At 48.1% G+C, this 13,197-nt stretch overlaps 5 protein-coding genes across 5 annotated transcripts; 3 read left to right on the plus strand and 2 right to left on the minus strand.

Moving 5' to 3' along the window:
- Positions 1 to 781: 781 nt before the first annotated feature.
- N7529_011886 (ABC transporter ATP-binding protein) lies at positions 782 to 4,819 on the plus strand (the record flags this gene model as incomplete). The annotated part of the gene is made up of 1 exon (XM_057247412.1): positions 782 to 4,819. The coding sequence occupies one exon, from the start codon at positions 782 to 784 to the stop codon at positions 4,817 to 4,819; it is 4,038 nt and encodes a 1,345-aa protein (XP_057092761.1).
- A 600-nt stretch (positions 4,820 to 5,419) lies between these two features.
- N7529_011887 (uncharacterized protein) lies at positions 5,420 to 5,742 on the minus strand (the record flags this gene model as incomplete). Its single annotated transcript, XM_057247413.1, has 2 exons — positions 5,420 to 5,482; positions 5,554 to 5,742. 2 exons carry the CDS (start codon positions 5,740 to 5,742, stop codon positions 5,420 to 5,422), a joined length of 252 nt encoding a protein of 83 aa, XP_057092762.1.
- A 1,130-nt stretch (positions 5,743 to 6,872) lies between these two features.
- N7529_011888 (putative flavin-binding monooxygenase) lies at positions 6,873 to 8,835 on the plus strand (the record flags this gene model as incomplete). The annotated part of the gene is made up of 4 exons (XM_057247414.1): positions 6,873 to 7,485; positions 7,547 to 7,653; positions 7,720 to 8,255; positions 8,331 to 8,835. The coding sequence occupies 4 exons, from the start codon at positions 6,873 to 6,875 to the stop codon at positions 8,833 to 8,835; spliced, it is 1,761 nt and encodes a 586-aa protein (XP_057092763.1).
- Positions 8,836 to 9,375: 540 nt separating this feature from the next.
- Positions 9,376 to 10,505, plus strand: N7529_011889 (aldo-keto reductase; the record flags this gene model as incomplete). Its single annotated transcript, XM_057247415.1, has 2 exons — positions 9,376 to 9,553; positions 9,652 to 10,505. 2 exons carry the CDS (start codon positions 9,376 to 9,378, stop codon positions 10,503 to 10,505), a joined length of 1,032 nt encoding a protein of 343 aa, XP_057092764.1.
- A 179-nt stretch (positions 10,506 to 10,684) lies between these two features.
- N7529_011890 (uncharacterized protein) lies at positions 10,685 to 12,673 on the minus strand (the record flags this gene model as incomplete). Its single annotated transcript, XM_057247416.1, has 1 exon — positions 10,685 to 12,673. The coding sequence occupies one exon, from the start codon at positions 12,671 to 12,673 to the stop codon at positions 10,685 to 10,687; it is 1,989 nt and encodes a 662-aa protein (XP_057092765.1).
- Between the last annotated feature and the right edge of the window lie 524 nt (positions 12,674 to 13,197).

A 13,197-nucleotide genomic window follows, 5' to 3' on the forward strand; every position in this document is an offset into this window, starting at 1 on the left:
TGATAAAAAAAACCTGTTGAAGACCATGCTTTAGGCATACGCAAATGCAATAGGAAATCATGAAACAATATCCCAACCATAAAGGTCTGACATCCAGATCCATATATTGAAACTTATCAGATGAAAAAGAAAAAGGAGCTCCGCCGGAGTGCCAGAGGTGTGAACACCTGATTGGAAGAAATTCCCCATAGTCTCGCTAATCACTTGCGAGAAATCGCTCCGGGGTTGCGCTTTTAAGGGATCGGCAATGCAGGGTACACGAGTTTGATGGGTCCCACTCTATTAGGAATCGATCATCGAGGCCTTTGCTTTCCCGTGCACGTTTTTGTGTAGATTGATTATGATCCACTGTGAATTGTGATGGTCTGGGGGAAGGGTGGGGGTTGACTTTTGTTCTTGAGTCTTGAGTTTTCTTTTATTCCTGAGATTTATGCTTTCGTGCCTCTAATCATTCGATGCACTGTCGAGTTTGAGGGCTTATTCATTTCGAAATCAAGAATCATCTTTCAGGTTTAATGGACCTGCGTCTCATTCGATCCGGTATCTGATTCGGGTGGATCGGTTTGACTGAAAACTTCCGGCCTTGAATCTGATTATTGTCTTGAACTGGTGATTCAAGACTGACATTCATTTCCATTGGGTTGTTGCAGTTGTGGAGGGAAGGCTGTTTAAAAACAGTATAAAAGATGGTAGACGCAGAGCGGAAGGGACAAAAGTCTCTTGTAAGTCATTCAGTTCCACGAAGCCCTAACATCAAACTGATCAAACGGAGACGAGACATATGAAAAGGTGTACGCCAACCAAACAAGGACTAGGCAAATTTTTTTCATATATTCGACTCCTCTTCTCGCTAGATTACACCAAAACCGATGTCTTCCTCATAATCGCCGGTGTCTCTTTCTCCGTCGCCGCAGGAATTCCCTTCCCACTCCTAGGCATTGTCTTTGGAGAACTAATAAACGACCTAAACACCGCCACCTGCTCACCATCCGATACCACAAACGCCAGCGTAACAAATGGAGTACAGACAAAAGTTCTCTACGTGATATATATCACCATTGCCAATTTTTGCTTTATCTATATCCACTGCAGCTGCTGGAGTTTGATCAGTGAACGAATCGCCCGCCGGTACCGCCGCCGCTATTTTGAAAGTGTTATTAGACAGGAAACCGGATATATCGAGAGTTTACCAGCTGGTGATGTCGTCTCGAGATTGGTCGGCGACATCGAAGTCGTACAGTCTGGTACTTCGGAGAAGGTCGGATTGGTAATTTCGACCGTTTCATACTTCATTACCTCATATATTGTTGCTTTTATCAAGGTTCCTCAGATTGCGGGAATGTTGGTCTCTGTTGTACCTTGCTACTTCTTCATGACGTTTGTTGGAGGCTACTATATCAAAAAGTATGCCGGACGCATTACTGAGCATTCTAATGCTGCCACATCGATCGCATCGTCCAGTTTGTCCCATTTGATGCTAGTGCATGCTTTTAATGCTCATGCTCGTCTGGAGAAACTATTCGCGGACCACATTTCTGCATCCCGGATGGATGCCCTCAAGAAGGCGGCAACACATGCCGGTCAATTGGGATTCCTCTATTTCGTTGCTTACAGTGCGAATGCACTGGCCTTTTGGGAGGGTGCTCAATTGATTGCCGATTCTGTCGAAGCCGGCGGCACTGGAGTATCGGTTGGAGCGGTTTATACCGTCATTTTTGTTCTGATTGATGCGTCTTTCATCTTGAGTCAAGTCGCCCCATTCGTTCATGTCTTTGCCTCTGCGGCCGGAGCAGCTGATAGGCTTTTGACGGTCATCCACCGCAAATCTAACATTGATGGCACTTCCAATTCGGGCAATACGTCCGCTCCTTTCGACTCGGATGATATCACTTTCAGAAATGTGCACTTCACATACCCATCTCGACCAGATGTGCCAGTACTTATGGGAGTAGACTTTGCTATCCCCTCTCGTAAACACACTGCAATTGTGGGACCTTCTGGAGGAGGCAAATCGACCATTGTCGCCCTCCTGGAACGCTTTTACGACCCCATGTCCGGTGAGATATGTATCGGCAACCAGGATTTCCGTGACTTGAATGTGAAGTACCTACGTGGAAACATTGGGTTCGTTCAACAGGAGCCATCACTACTGGATCGCTCAATTTTGGAGAATATTGCATATGGATTAGTGACCTCAGCCGCCGAACAACACCAGCCACTAGCTCCTTTCATATTCGATTCCACACTTCCTGATTTGGTTGCCCAGCTGCGGACCGATCTCTCTGAAAGGAAAGCCCTCGAAGGCCAAGACCCTAGAGTGATCGAAATCGTGAACCTGGTCAGACAGGCTGCTGCTAGTTCTAACGCTTTGAACTTCATCGATGCCCTCCCGCAAGGATTTGCCACGACGGTAGGATCATCTGGAAACATGCTGAGTGGAGGGCAAAAGCAGCGTATTGCACTGGCGCGGGCCTTGGTCCGCGAGCCCTCGTTGTTGATTCTTGATGAAGCAACTGCAGCACTTGATTCCACTAGTGAGCAGCTGATCCAAGAGGCTTTGACCAAGGTTTCCGAGCGGGTTACTACAGTTTCGATTGCACACCGTCTAGCCACTGCAAAAGATGCACACAATATTGTTGTCATTAAGCAGGGCCGCGTGGCTGAACAGGGCACCCATTCTGAGCTGGTCTCGAGGGGTGGCTCCTATGCAGAGATGGTTCGCCTGCAGAATCTTGGCAGATTGAAGACAGAACGCCTGAAGCAGGATCCTATTCGACAAACTCATGAAGAGGCCGCCATTGCGGAGTTGCCGGTTGATAACAAAGAGGCTTTGCTCGATGTGATGGTTGGTGAAGGCACAGACGAGACGTTACCAGCGTACCAAGTCAAGAAAGAAACGGAACGGGAAAAAAAGAAGCGAGAAAAGAAGGAACTGAAGGCGAAGAACAAGGCCAAGCGTTCGGGATGGTTCACGACAAAGTTCACCTTTTCGCTGTTGCGTCCAAACATGCACTTTATTCTGATTGGATTTGCCATGTCAGTGATCATCGGAGGCAGCTACTCTGCAGAGGCTGTCATCTTCGGTCATACCGTTGGCGCACTAAGTCCGTGCGATGGAGCAGACGGTATTCGACAAAGTGGCAATCTATATGGATTGCTGTTCTTCATCATGGCTTTGATAGAACTCTTGGCCAACGTCGTCAGCGGCTGTGCATACGGCTGGGCTGCGGATAAGATTTTATACCGAATTCGAGTCTTGTCTTTGCGCTCCCTTCTAAATCAGACTGTTAAATGGCATGGAGATGACGATCGCTCGCCGGGCACACTTCTCACCTATATCACTGGCGATGCTACCGCGCTGAGCAGTATCACTGGAACAACGATTGGCCTGCTACTAGCCACTGCTGTGAACCTAATTGCTGGGTTAGTGATCTCGTTTGCTATTGCATGGAAGATTGCAATCGTTTTGCTGCCCACTATCCCGGTTCTTCTGATTGCGGGCATGATGAAATTGCGGACCCAGGCCCAGTTTGCAGAACGACATCAAAAGGCATTTGCGAAAGCAACCGCCATTACTGTTGAAGCTGTGAAGAACATTCGTGCCGTGTCTGCGTTTTCACTCGAGAGACAGTCCTATGCCGTTTATGAAAGGGCGTTGAAGGCGCCGTACCGTGAGACTTTGAAATCCATTGCATTCGGCAACGTCTTTCTTGCTATGGCCTTCAGTATTAGCAATCTTGTGTACGCTCTAGCTTATTGGTGGGGTACTCAACAAATCGTGGCTGGGCTATACTCACAGACGCAATTCTTCATTGTGCTGCCAGCCCTTTTGTTTAGCACCCAGTCCTGCGGACAGATGTTTGCCCTCGCGCCTGATATTTCTAAAGCAGGTCTTGCAGCATCGAACATCGCAGAGCTGCTGACGACGCGCTCGGGCGACGAAGAACTCAACATCGACGTCAAGGGCGACAGCTATGACACCCACCTTCTAGAAGAAAAGATTATAGACCCGGAAGCGGCACACCCAGAGCAACACATCCCCAACTCAACTGAAGAACCGCCTCCAATGAGCGGCATCGGCGCCGAGCTCCAGAACGTACACTTCGAATACCCCTCTCGACCCGGCCAACCTGTCCTCCGCGGCCTTACCCTGAAAATCCAACCTGGCAAATTTTGCGCTCTAGTCGGACCCAGTGGCTCCGGAAAATCGACAACTTTCGCAATGCTAGAACGTTTTTATCGCCCAGAGTCCGGAAGCGTTGTAATCGACAACGTGAATATAACCCGCCAACAGGGAACGACCTTCCGCGATGAGATTGCCCTCGTCCCACAAGAAAACGTCATGTTTGAAGGAACAGTCGCCTTCAATATTGCTCTGGGTGCGAGACCAGGCCACATACCCTCGCAAGAAGAGATTGAAGAAGCATGCCACATGGCCAATGTCCACGAAGTCATTATGGCCCTGCCGGACGGGTATCTGACGCAATGCAACCAGGACGGCAAACAATTTTCCGGTGGACAGAGACAGCGTCTGTCTATTGCAAGGGCACTTGTGAGAAGACCGCGGCTGTTGTTGCTTGATGAGTCAACCAGTGCGTTGGATGTTGAGTCTGAGAAGAAGATCCAGGACGCTCTTGCTACCCTTGCTGGGAAAACGACGATTGTTGCCATTGCGCATCGACTCAACACCATTCACAAGGCGGATTGTATTTATCTCATTGAGGAGGGGCGTTGTGTTGAGCAGGGCACGCATGACGAGCTTGTTCAGGCTAGTGAGACCTATAGGACTAGTGTCATTCATCAGTCGCTTGAGACTTGATCAGATGTGTGTTGGGATGGGTTTGGAGCTTGGATATAGCATTGTGAATTACTGGATGTGAATGATAATCTTATGCTTCACAAAGATTTCTACTAAGTATGTGAATGACTTGGCTTCAATCCGTCCAGTGCTGATGAGCAAAGATAGGCGAACCAAACAAGCATAGAAGAAGAACGGTCCAATTTCACGTCCGGTTTGTCATTTTTCTTTACTAATCAGGCAGAATTGGAGGTTAAAAGTTTATTGATCTGATTTCATGTTAAAATAAACACTGAGGCTCGCCCGTGATAGACCACACCAAGCAGGAAACCACCGCCGTGGCGCAAATGGAACGGTCAAGAAAACCGATTCAATGCTATGTTGGATACCAGGCTTGCAGAGGGCAGAAGCAGATATTCAAGCCCAAAGAGGAACGAGGTCTTCGTATAAGCACAAATACTAAAGATCCAGCCGCTCAAGCAGTCTCATCCTCGTCGTCGTCATCATAGTCGGCCTCTTCATCCTCCGAATTGACCTCTTTCTTGATATCATCGTGGTTTATGGCCTGATCAATTGCCTTTGCCTTGCTAGTTTCAGCCTCCTCAGCCTCAACAAGATCCATCAACGCTTTTTCATAGCGGTAACAGAAATGCCGAGTGCTTGAGCAGAAGCCACCGCATTAAACTGTAAAGCGGTTAGTATAACGTGGGTTGCATGTAAGTTTCGACTACAGAGTAGCTGTGAAGGATACGTACGGGGATGCCACCAGAAACACGGCCGACTTTCCAAAGCAAAAGAGCATCGAGGCTGTAGGAAGAGGAAGCGGTGTTGACGGTAGTTCCCCTAGAGGGGGCTCGCTTGGAAGGGGCCCTCTTGGTGACTCCAGACTTAGAAATCATAGGGGTCTCGGAGGACTTAGAAACAAGCTGCTTCTTGGGAGTCATGGTTTGGGACGGTAGATGATTGTTGGTGGACCGAAAATGAAGGAACAGTGGATGAAATGTGGAAACATGGAAGATATGGTGAATGTTCAAGAAGCGAAAGAAGTCGAGGCAAGGTTGAGCATGACGCGTGCGTTCAGATGCGTTAAGTTCACCAATAGCTATGGGCAAAATTTTAACCTGGGATTCTGATCCTTCCTCTCCATCCGTACCTTTGATCTAGAATCTCAATCTATAGCTAGGAATGCATGACAAACATAGATAAGCAAACAATGCGAATGCACAAACAAGCAAACCCTCCAGGGCTGCTATATTCATCACTCTATAAGACATGAATCTTGATCCACATATTCGATACCTCGTGCGTTGAAATATCAAGGGCAAGCAATGATAGTTTAGCATGGAAATAAATCTCTGGAAATGAAAAATGTATATCATGGGAGGAGATCGTCCAACTGTCAATCTAGCTAGACATGATTGTACCTCTTTCCTCGCTCTTGGTTCTATATGGGAGTCTCTTCCTTGTTTCATGTATCAGGAACTGCCCTTGGTACAGATTGAAGTACATCCCATCTAGGCAAAATGAGTCTACACAATAACGAAAGACAAGGAGATAATGTATAATAAAAGAAATCATCTGAGTTGGAATTGCGTCTCTAATAAGGAGCTTTGAGCCTACTACTACTACCTAGGTGCTGTGGCGCATCTAGGAGTAGTAATGGTGCCTTTGAATACCAAATATAGTAATAATCTAGAATCGCCAGATTTACTTGTTCAGGCTAATCAACTCGGCCAACCTGCCTGATTGTATTTGGGGGGCATTTTACCGATCTCCACACCTTCGGGGAGGAGTCCGGGGTTACCGACGTTATGCTGCTGCGCGTTCTCCATCTGCCCCTCGTTCGGAAACACGCCGTATGACTCGGCACAATTACCTGCTGACTACATGGTTCGGCAAAATGGAGAAATCGAAGAGAGAGAGGGATAGAGTGTGAAAGCTATAAGAAGCACCAGGAACCATGAACAAAAGAAAGCAGAAAGCTCAGTTCCGGTTGTCTCAACGCTTGAACACTAAGCATTAAGCAGTGCGCATACCGTGAATTACACATCTCATAATCCTACGTTGATGCAAAATGGCGACAACATTGACCGGTGGAAACCAACACGTTATTAAACTGCCAAACACGCCCCTCAACGCACAACCCGATCCACAAATCATCGCCCATCAATGGCTATCATGTCTCAGCGAACAGCTAGCTCAAGCTAACTTTGCAGGGAGCGACCTGTTCCACGATGAGTCCTGGTGGCGCGATATGCTAGCATTAGACTGGGACATGCGCACTGTACGAACAGCCGGCGAGATCCAAAACTTCCTGGCCAAGAAACAACGCACGGCAAAGCTTTCCAAATTCCGGCTTCAGGATACAGGAAAATTCCAGCCTCGTCTGGAGCAGGTAGTTGATGGCCTGAGCTGGATCTCATCCATGTTCTTTTTTGAAAGTGCTGTTGGCACAGGAACTGGAATGCTGCGTTTGATACAGGCGGACAATGGCTCGTGGAAGGCTTACGCTGTTTATACATCATTACAAGAGCTGAGCTCCGCCCAGGAGCCTCTGGGCAAGCGCCGTGCGGATGGAACGACGGAGTCAATGCCCGGTGGTATTGCTGGAGGAACCTGGATTGAACGGAGAAAGAGACAGAAGGAGTTCTTGGATGAGGAGCCAACTACATTGGTCGTTGGGGCTGGTAAGAGGACAGATCTGTCTATATTTTCTTTTGACTCAAAAAAATACTGATCAGTGAATAGGCCAAGCTGGATTGAACATGGGCGCGCGGCTGCAAAGTGTCGGTCTGTCGTGCTTGATCGTCGACAAGAATGAACGGGTGGGTGATAATTGGCGCCATCGGTACCGCGTATGTGAAGACGATCCATAAATCCACAATATGATATGGACACTACTTATACTTTATCTTATACAGACATTGGTCACCCATGACCCGGCCGAGTTTACCCACATGGCCTATCTGCCATTTCCTCAAAATTGGCCTCAGTTTACCCCGAAAGATAAGTTAGGAGACTGGTTTGAAGCATACGCCAGCATTATGGAGTTGAACATCTGGATGCAAACCTCTATTGTTTCAGCAGAATACAACGAAGCTGCTGGACAATGGACGGTTATTCTTTCTCGCGGTGATGGATCACAGCGTACTGTGCGCCCTCGTCATGTCGTATGGTGTACAGGACACTCGGGCGAGGCGCGAATCCCTTCATTCCCAGGTCAAGACTCCTTCCAGGGCAAGGTGTACCATGGCAGCCAGCACCGTGACGCATCGGAAAGTGATGTGCGCGGCAAAAGGGTCGTTGTCGTGGGTACTGGTAATAGCGGCCATGATATTGCACAGAATTACTACGAGAACGGTGCAGATGTGACTATGTTGCAACGCAGTGGGACCTATGTTTTGACTGCCGATAAAGGTGTTTTTATGATGCATAAGGGACTGCATGAGGATGGAGGGTATGTTCGGTCTCATTGCGATTTATAATTACTCCTTTAAAAATTCCGCTAAAATAATACTGACACAAAATCCAGCCCTCCCACAGAAGAATGTGATATTGTCGCCGAAAGCCTCCCTTGGCCCGTACAGCTGGCACTAAGCGTACATATGACAAAGCGCATCGCAGAAGCAGAGAAAGAAACCCTCGACGGACTCCGGAGGGCCGGGTTCGAGCTTGACTTCGGACAAGATGGTGCCGGCATTACGCGCGCATACTTCACCCGCGGTGGCGGCTATTACATCGATGTCGGCTGCAGCCAGCTTATTATCGATGGCAAGATCAAAGTTAAGCATAACCCAGGTGGGATTCATGGTTTTGGAAATCACGAGCTGCATTTAGCCGATGGCGACTCTCTTCCAGCCGATATTGTCGTCCTTGCTACCGGATACGACAATATGCGGACGACGGTGAGGAAGGTCCTGGGTGATAAGGTTGCTGACCGTTGCTCTGATGTCTGGGATTTGGATAATGAGGGAGAGGTCCAAGGTGTAAGAACTGATATCTCGTGTCATTGTGGGCAATATCTGGCTGCATACTGATGATTCTCTTAGATGTGGCGCCCCAGCGGTCATCCGGGCTTCTGGTACTTCGGCGGAAACCTCGCGCTGTGTCGGATCTATTCTCGGTTCTTGGCACTTCAAATCAAAGCGGTCGAGTCAGGCCTCTCCCGAGGAGAAAGACAGTGAGCACGAGGAGCTCACTAGCTCACTGTGCCGCTATGATCGTCGAGACCGGATTTGCTAGTATATTGCATACAAGATAAGTAATATAGATTGATAATGACAGAAAAATGTTTGCCTTTGCATACTATAAGTTATATCTATACAGATTCTCAATTCTTTGTCCAAAACAATGTTCAAGTCGCAAACACACGGAGTTAACGGAGATTGCGGTGGAAGAATATGATTGGCTCACGCGAACTATACACTTGAAGCACTCGTCCACCGCAAAAGCCGACTGTCGGGGAACATAAAAGCGGCCGGTCGAAGGGTTTGGAAATTATCTACGATTCATCATTCAGTTTCTTCGATTTTATTGAACATCATTCAATTGCAAGTTGCAACTATCCACCAGAAGTTATGGACGACCTTGAAACTCTACCCACCCGCCCACTCGGCAGACAAGGCCCTGTCGTTCCTCGCCTCGGATTGGGATTGATGGGTGCCAGCGGCATGTATGGTAGTCCGGCTGGTGATGAGGAGAGACTGTGCTTTTTGCGGAAGGCGTACGAGCGAGGAGAGCGATTTTGGGATACCGGTAAGACAGAGGTCCAGCAAACCCCATAAATCTACTCTGGAACCCTGATATGTCAATTTTCGCCCTTCATCTGAAGTCAAATATCTGATTATGCCAAGCCGATGAGTATGGCGACTCTGAGGACCTAATTGGCAAATGGTTCGCCGCCAATCCCGAGACGCGCAAAGACATCACCCTGGCCACTAAATTCGGCATCAAAATGGGAGCTGGGGTGCCGGGATTTTCCGTCGACTCGACGCCTGAGTACTGCCTACAGTCAATTGAAAAGTCCCTCGCACGACTAGGATTGCCTTTTGTCGATATTTACTACGTCCATCGTTTGGATAAAGTGACGCCAATCGAGAAAACCATGGAAGCGATGGTTAGCCTCAAAACCGCCGGAAAGATCCGGTACATTGGACTGAGCGAGTGCAGCGCAGATTCATTGCGCCGTGCGCATGCAGTACATCCTGTTACATGCGTGCAAGTTGAATACAGTCTCTTCTGTAAGGACATCGAGACGCCGCAGACGCGGCTCCTTGAAGTTGCCCGTGAGCTGGGTGTTGCGATAGTTGCATATAGTCCCCTCGGCAATGGGCTTTTGAGCGGTAATATCCGCTCGCGCGAGGATGTTTCCAAGCCTGGAGATTTCAGGGGAATCTTGCCTTGGTTGGACGAGGAAAACATTCAGCAGAACCTCGGGGTTCTGGACAGGATCTCAGCATCTGCGAGGTCCATGAGTCTTACACCGGCGCAATTGGCTCTTGCATGGTTGCTTGCGCAGGGTGATGATATCTTTCCTATTCCAGGGACTTCTAACATTCACCGATTGGAAGAAAATCTTGGTAGTCTTTTTGTTTCGTTGTCTCGGGACAATGAGAGTGTTCTGCGTAAACTCTCAGCAGGCATAGCGGGTGGAAGATTCCAAGTGAAGTCGGGGTATGCTTTTGCTGATACACCAAAATTGGAGTAGTGGTGTCAGATTGTGAGAGATGCCATCCCTTAGACATTAGGCCACCAATCCCTGCCACTTCAGTTGTGTTTTTTCCAGATTCCTTCTTCAATAATCAATAACTAAGCTGATTTCCTACTCTACTTTCTCTCTGCCTTGTAGCCTGAGGACAAATTCTTAAAAAAGACTTCATGATTTGTCTAGAATCCGAATCGACCCATGAGAGACTCGTTATCTTCTTCAAAAACCCAGTCATCGAGCCATTTCGAGTCTGATTCCCTGTACAGGGACATTTCTCTCTCTGGGCTCTTTGAGGAAATTTCAGATGCGATGTGTGACAGATGAGTAGCAGTTGCAAAGTCTACACCTTGCTTCTCAGAGATCTGCCGGATGAGCCGAATGGTGCCAAAATATGGCATGGGTATTTCAAAGTCACATTTTCTCCCGACGTCTTTGTTTTGCTTATTGTTGTCGACTCCGTCCGCGCCACAGACAAGGAATTGGGATCCATCAGCCGCCTCAGCCTCGATCTTCATCAATTGCCGAAGACTTTGAGCCCGAGCAGAGCCTTGAGCATCTCGATTCATTGAGGATATTTTCTCCATACAATCAATGACGTTTTCCAATACCCCAAGATCATGTGGACGTTGATGCTCAAGCACATTCGCAGACCCGCGACGATGTCCAGAAAGATGAGCAAAGAGGAGAGCTAGAGAAGCCGTGAATGCCTTCTCGTCAAATCCACGGTAGGATGGCGACCGATGGAAATTTCGAAGAATGTGGTAGCGGGTGAGAACCTCACGACTTGCGGCAACAACAGCCATTGTGCTATACATGTAGTCAATCGGATTGTAGTCATCAATCTCATGATTACAAGGAAACTGCAGTATAATGTACGGTTGATGCAACATCACTAGAAGGTAGTGTTGATGGGTTTGGATCAAAAGCTTGGCGGTCTTTTCCATAATTTCACGGTCCAAATCCTGGTCTGCAAATTTAGGAGACATCCACCAGGCCGTCGGCATAGTCCTAGCACCCATTTTGAGTTGAAGATCGAGGGCTTTGGTCTCTCCGTAGCTCTGCCGAAAAACTATTTGTGTTCTCTCGCGCTCATGGCAGTGCTGGATGCATAAGTTTCGTGCGACTATGCGCTGAGCAATGGTCACATGAGCGCGCTCCAAGCTTTGCGCAGGGTTACTGACAGGTGGGCTTTCTGTGGCCCCAACGATGCTTTCGGTCATTTCGATCGGTTGCCCCAGCATTATGGATAAGAAGCAATCGCAGTAAATCAGTTGAAACCATACAGAATGAGCCCGGGTACCTATGATCTTAGCCTGCTGAGGCACATCCATGATATGTGCAATGCGTGAGGCTCGTTTGTAAATCTGCCACGCAACGTGGAGCTCGCCCATGCTGATGTGATAACGACTCTGTAACAGCAAGGTTTCCAATCCATCCAGGGAGCTCACTAAATAGTCCTGGGACATGACAAGACTGGATGCAGTCTGAAAATATCGATGTCCAATGTTCACAGCAGGCTCTTCGAATCCCAAATTCAAGTGTTGAGACTTGCCCTCGTCGATCTCCCGTAGGCAAAGCGCCAGTGTGATAAGTCTGCGAGCAAGGGCAATGGGATGAAGCGTAGGAAATATTCCAGGTATTTTGGTTCTTTGGTCTGCATAGAAATCTGGGTCATGGTGGTCATTTTGAAGTATTTGCAATGGCGCGTTATATTGTTTATTGCTGCTAAAGATAGTCGCTGCGACATGAGGAGCTGGAAGAGTTGCATTGAGATATCCAGTGAGTGAAGAACCTCTAGACATCCGCTCATGGTTGACTGACCGCAAAGTTGAATACTTTGTTACATCGAAAGGCCATGGTGCGCCGTTTATGTCTCGGGAATCTTGCCTCCGAGATTGAGCTTCCCTTTCCTGAATGAGGTGACTCAACAAGTCTTCCACTCGATCAATATTGTCCCCAAGCGCCTTGTATTCGTCTTCTGGATGTTCTTCATATTCTTGGCTTATGCAGGGTGTCCCTCGGCGCTGACAGGAGACACAAACAGAACTTGATTCGGGCTCAAATTCACAGCGTCTTTTGCGATGCTTGCATTCCCAGCAGCTTGATGTGCCTTTTCGTATCTTACGCCGTTTGAGATTGGGCTCAGTTCTCACAGGTGTTGACGCCATTAATGAGACCTAAATTTTTTCTTTGAGATCGCTTTAATCTGTGCACACAGTCATGCCATATCACTCTCCACGAGCTGGAAAGTTCCGGATCACCAGCGCTAAGCTAAAACCGGCGGTGTTGGTGCTTCAAGATAATTTAACATCTCAACTTACGAACCCTGACGAGGTGATGTTCAGTTAGACCTTCCTAAAAGAGCCAAGATGGCCGGTCCACGTGACCGGATTTTGTGTGTCATAACCGGACAAACATATACCCAGAAGGTTGACAAGCCCTCGAGGGAATCAGAATAAGCGTTTTTTCATATTGGCTTGAGTTTGTGCTATCCTGTGTACATGGTAGCTGAATCAATCTCACTCTATTTTTTTTGAATGTCATGAGCAACACTGAGACACGATGAGCGAAAGAGGTTCGGAGATCATTTACCGAGCGGAGAATATTCCGGTCCGGTTCTTCAAAGCATGCCGGTGGTGCAGAAGACAAAAAATGCGCTGCGACGCGCGCGCCCAAGTCCCTTGCTTCCGCT

Source organism: Penicillium soppii (assembly GCF_028829465.1).
Source record: "Penicillium soppii strain IBT 18220 chromosome Unknown utg000010l, whole genome shotgun sequence".
Taxonomy (NCBI): domain Eukaryota; kingdom Fungi; phylum Ascomycota; class Eurotiomycetes; order Eurotiales; family Aspergillaceae; genus Penicillium; species Penicillium soppii.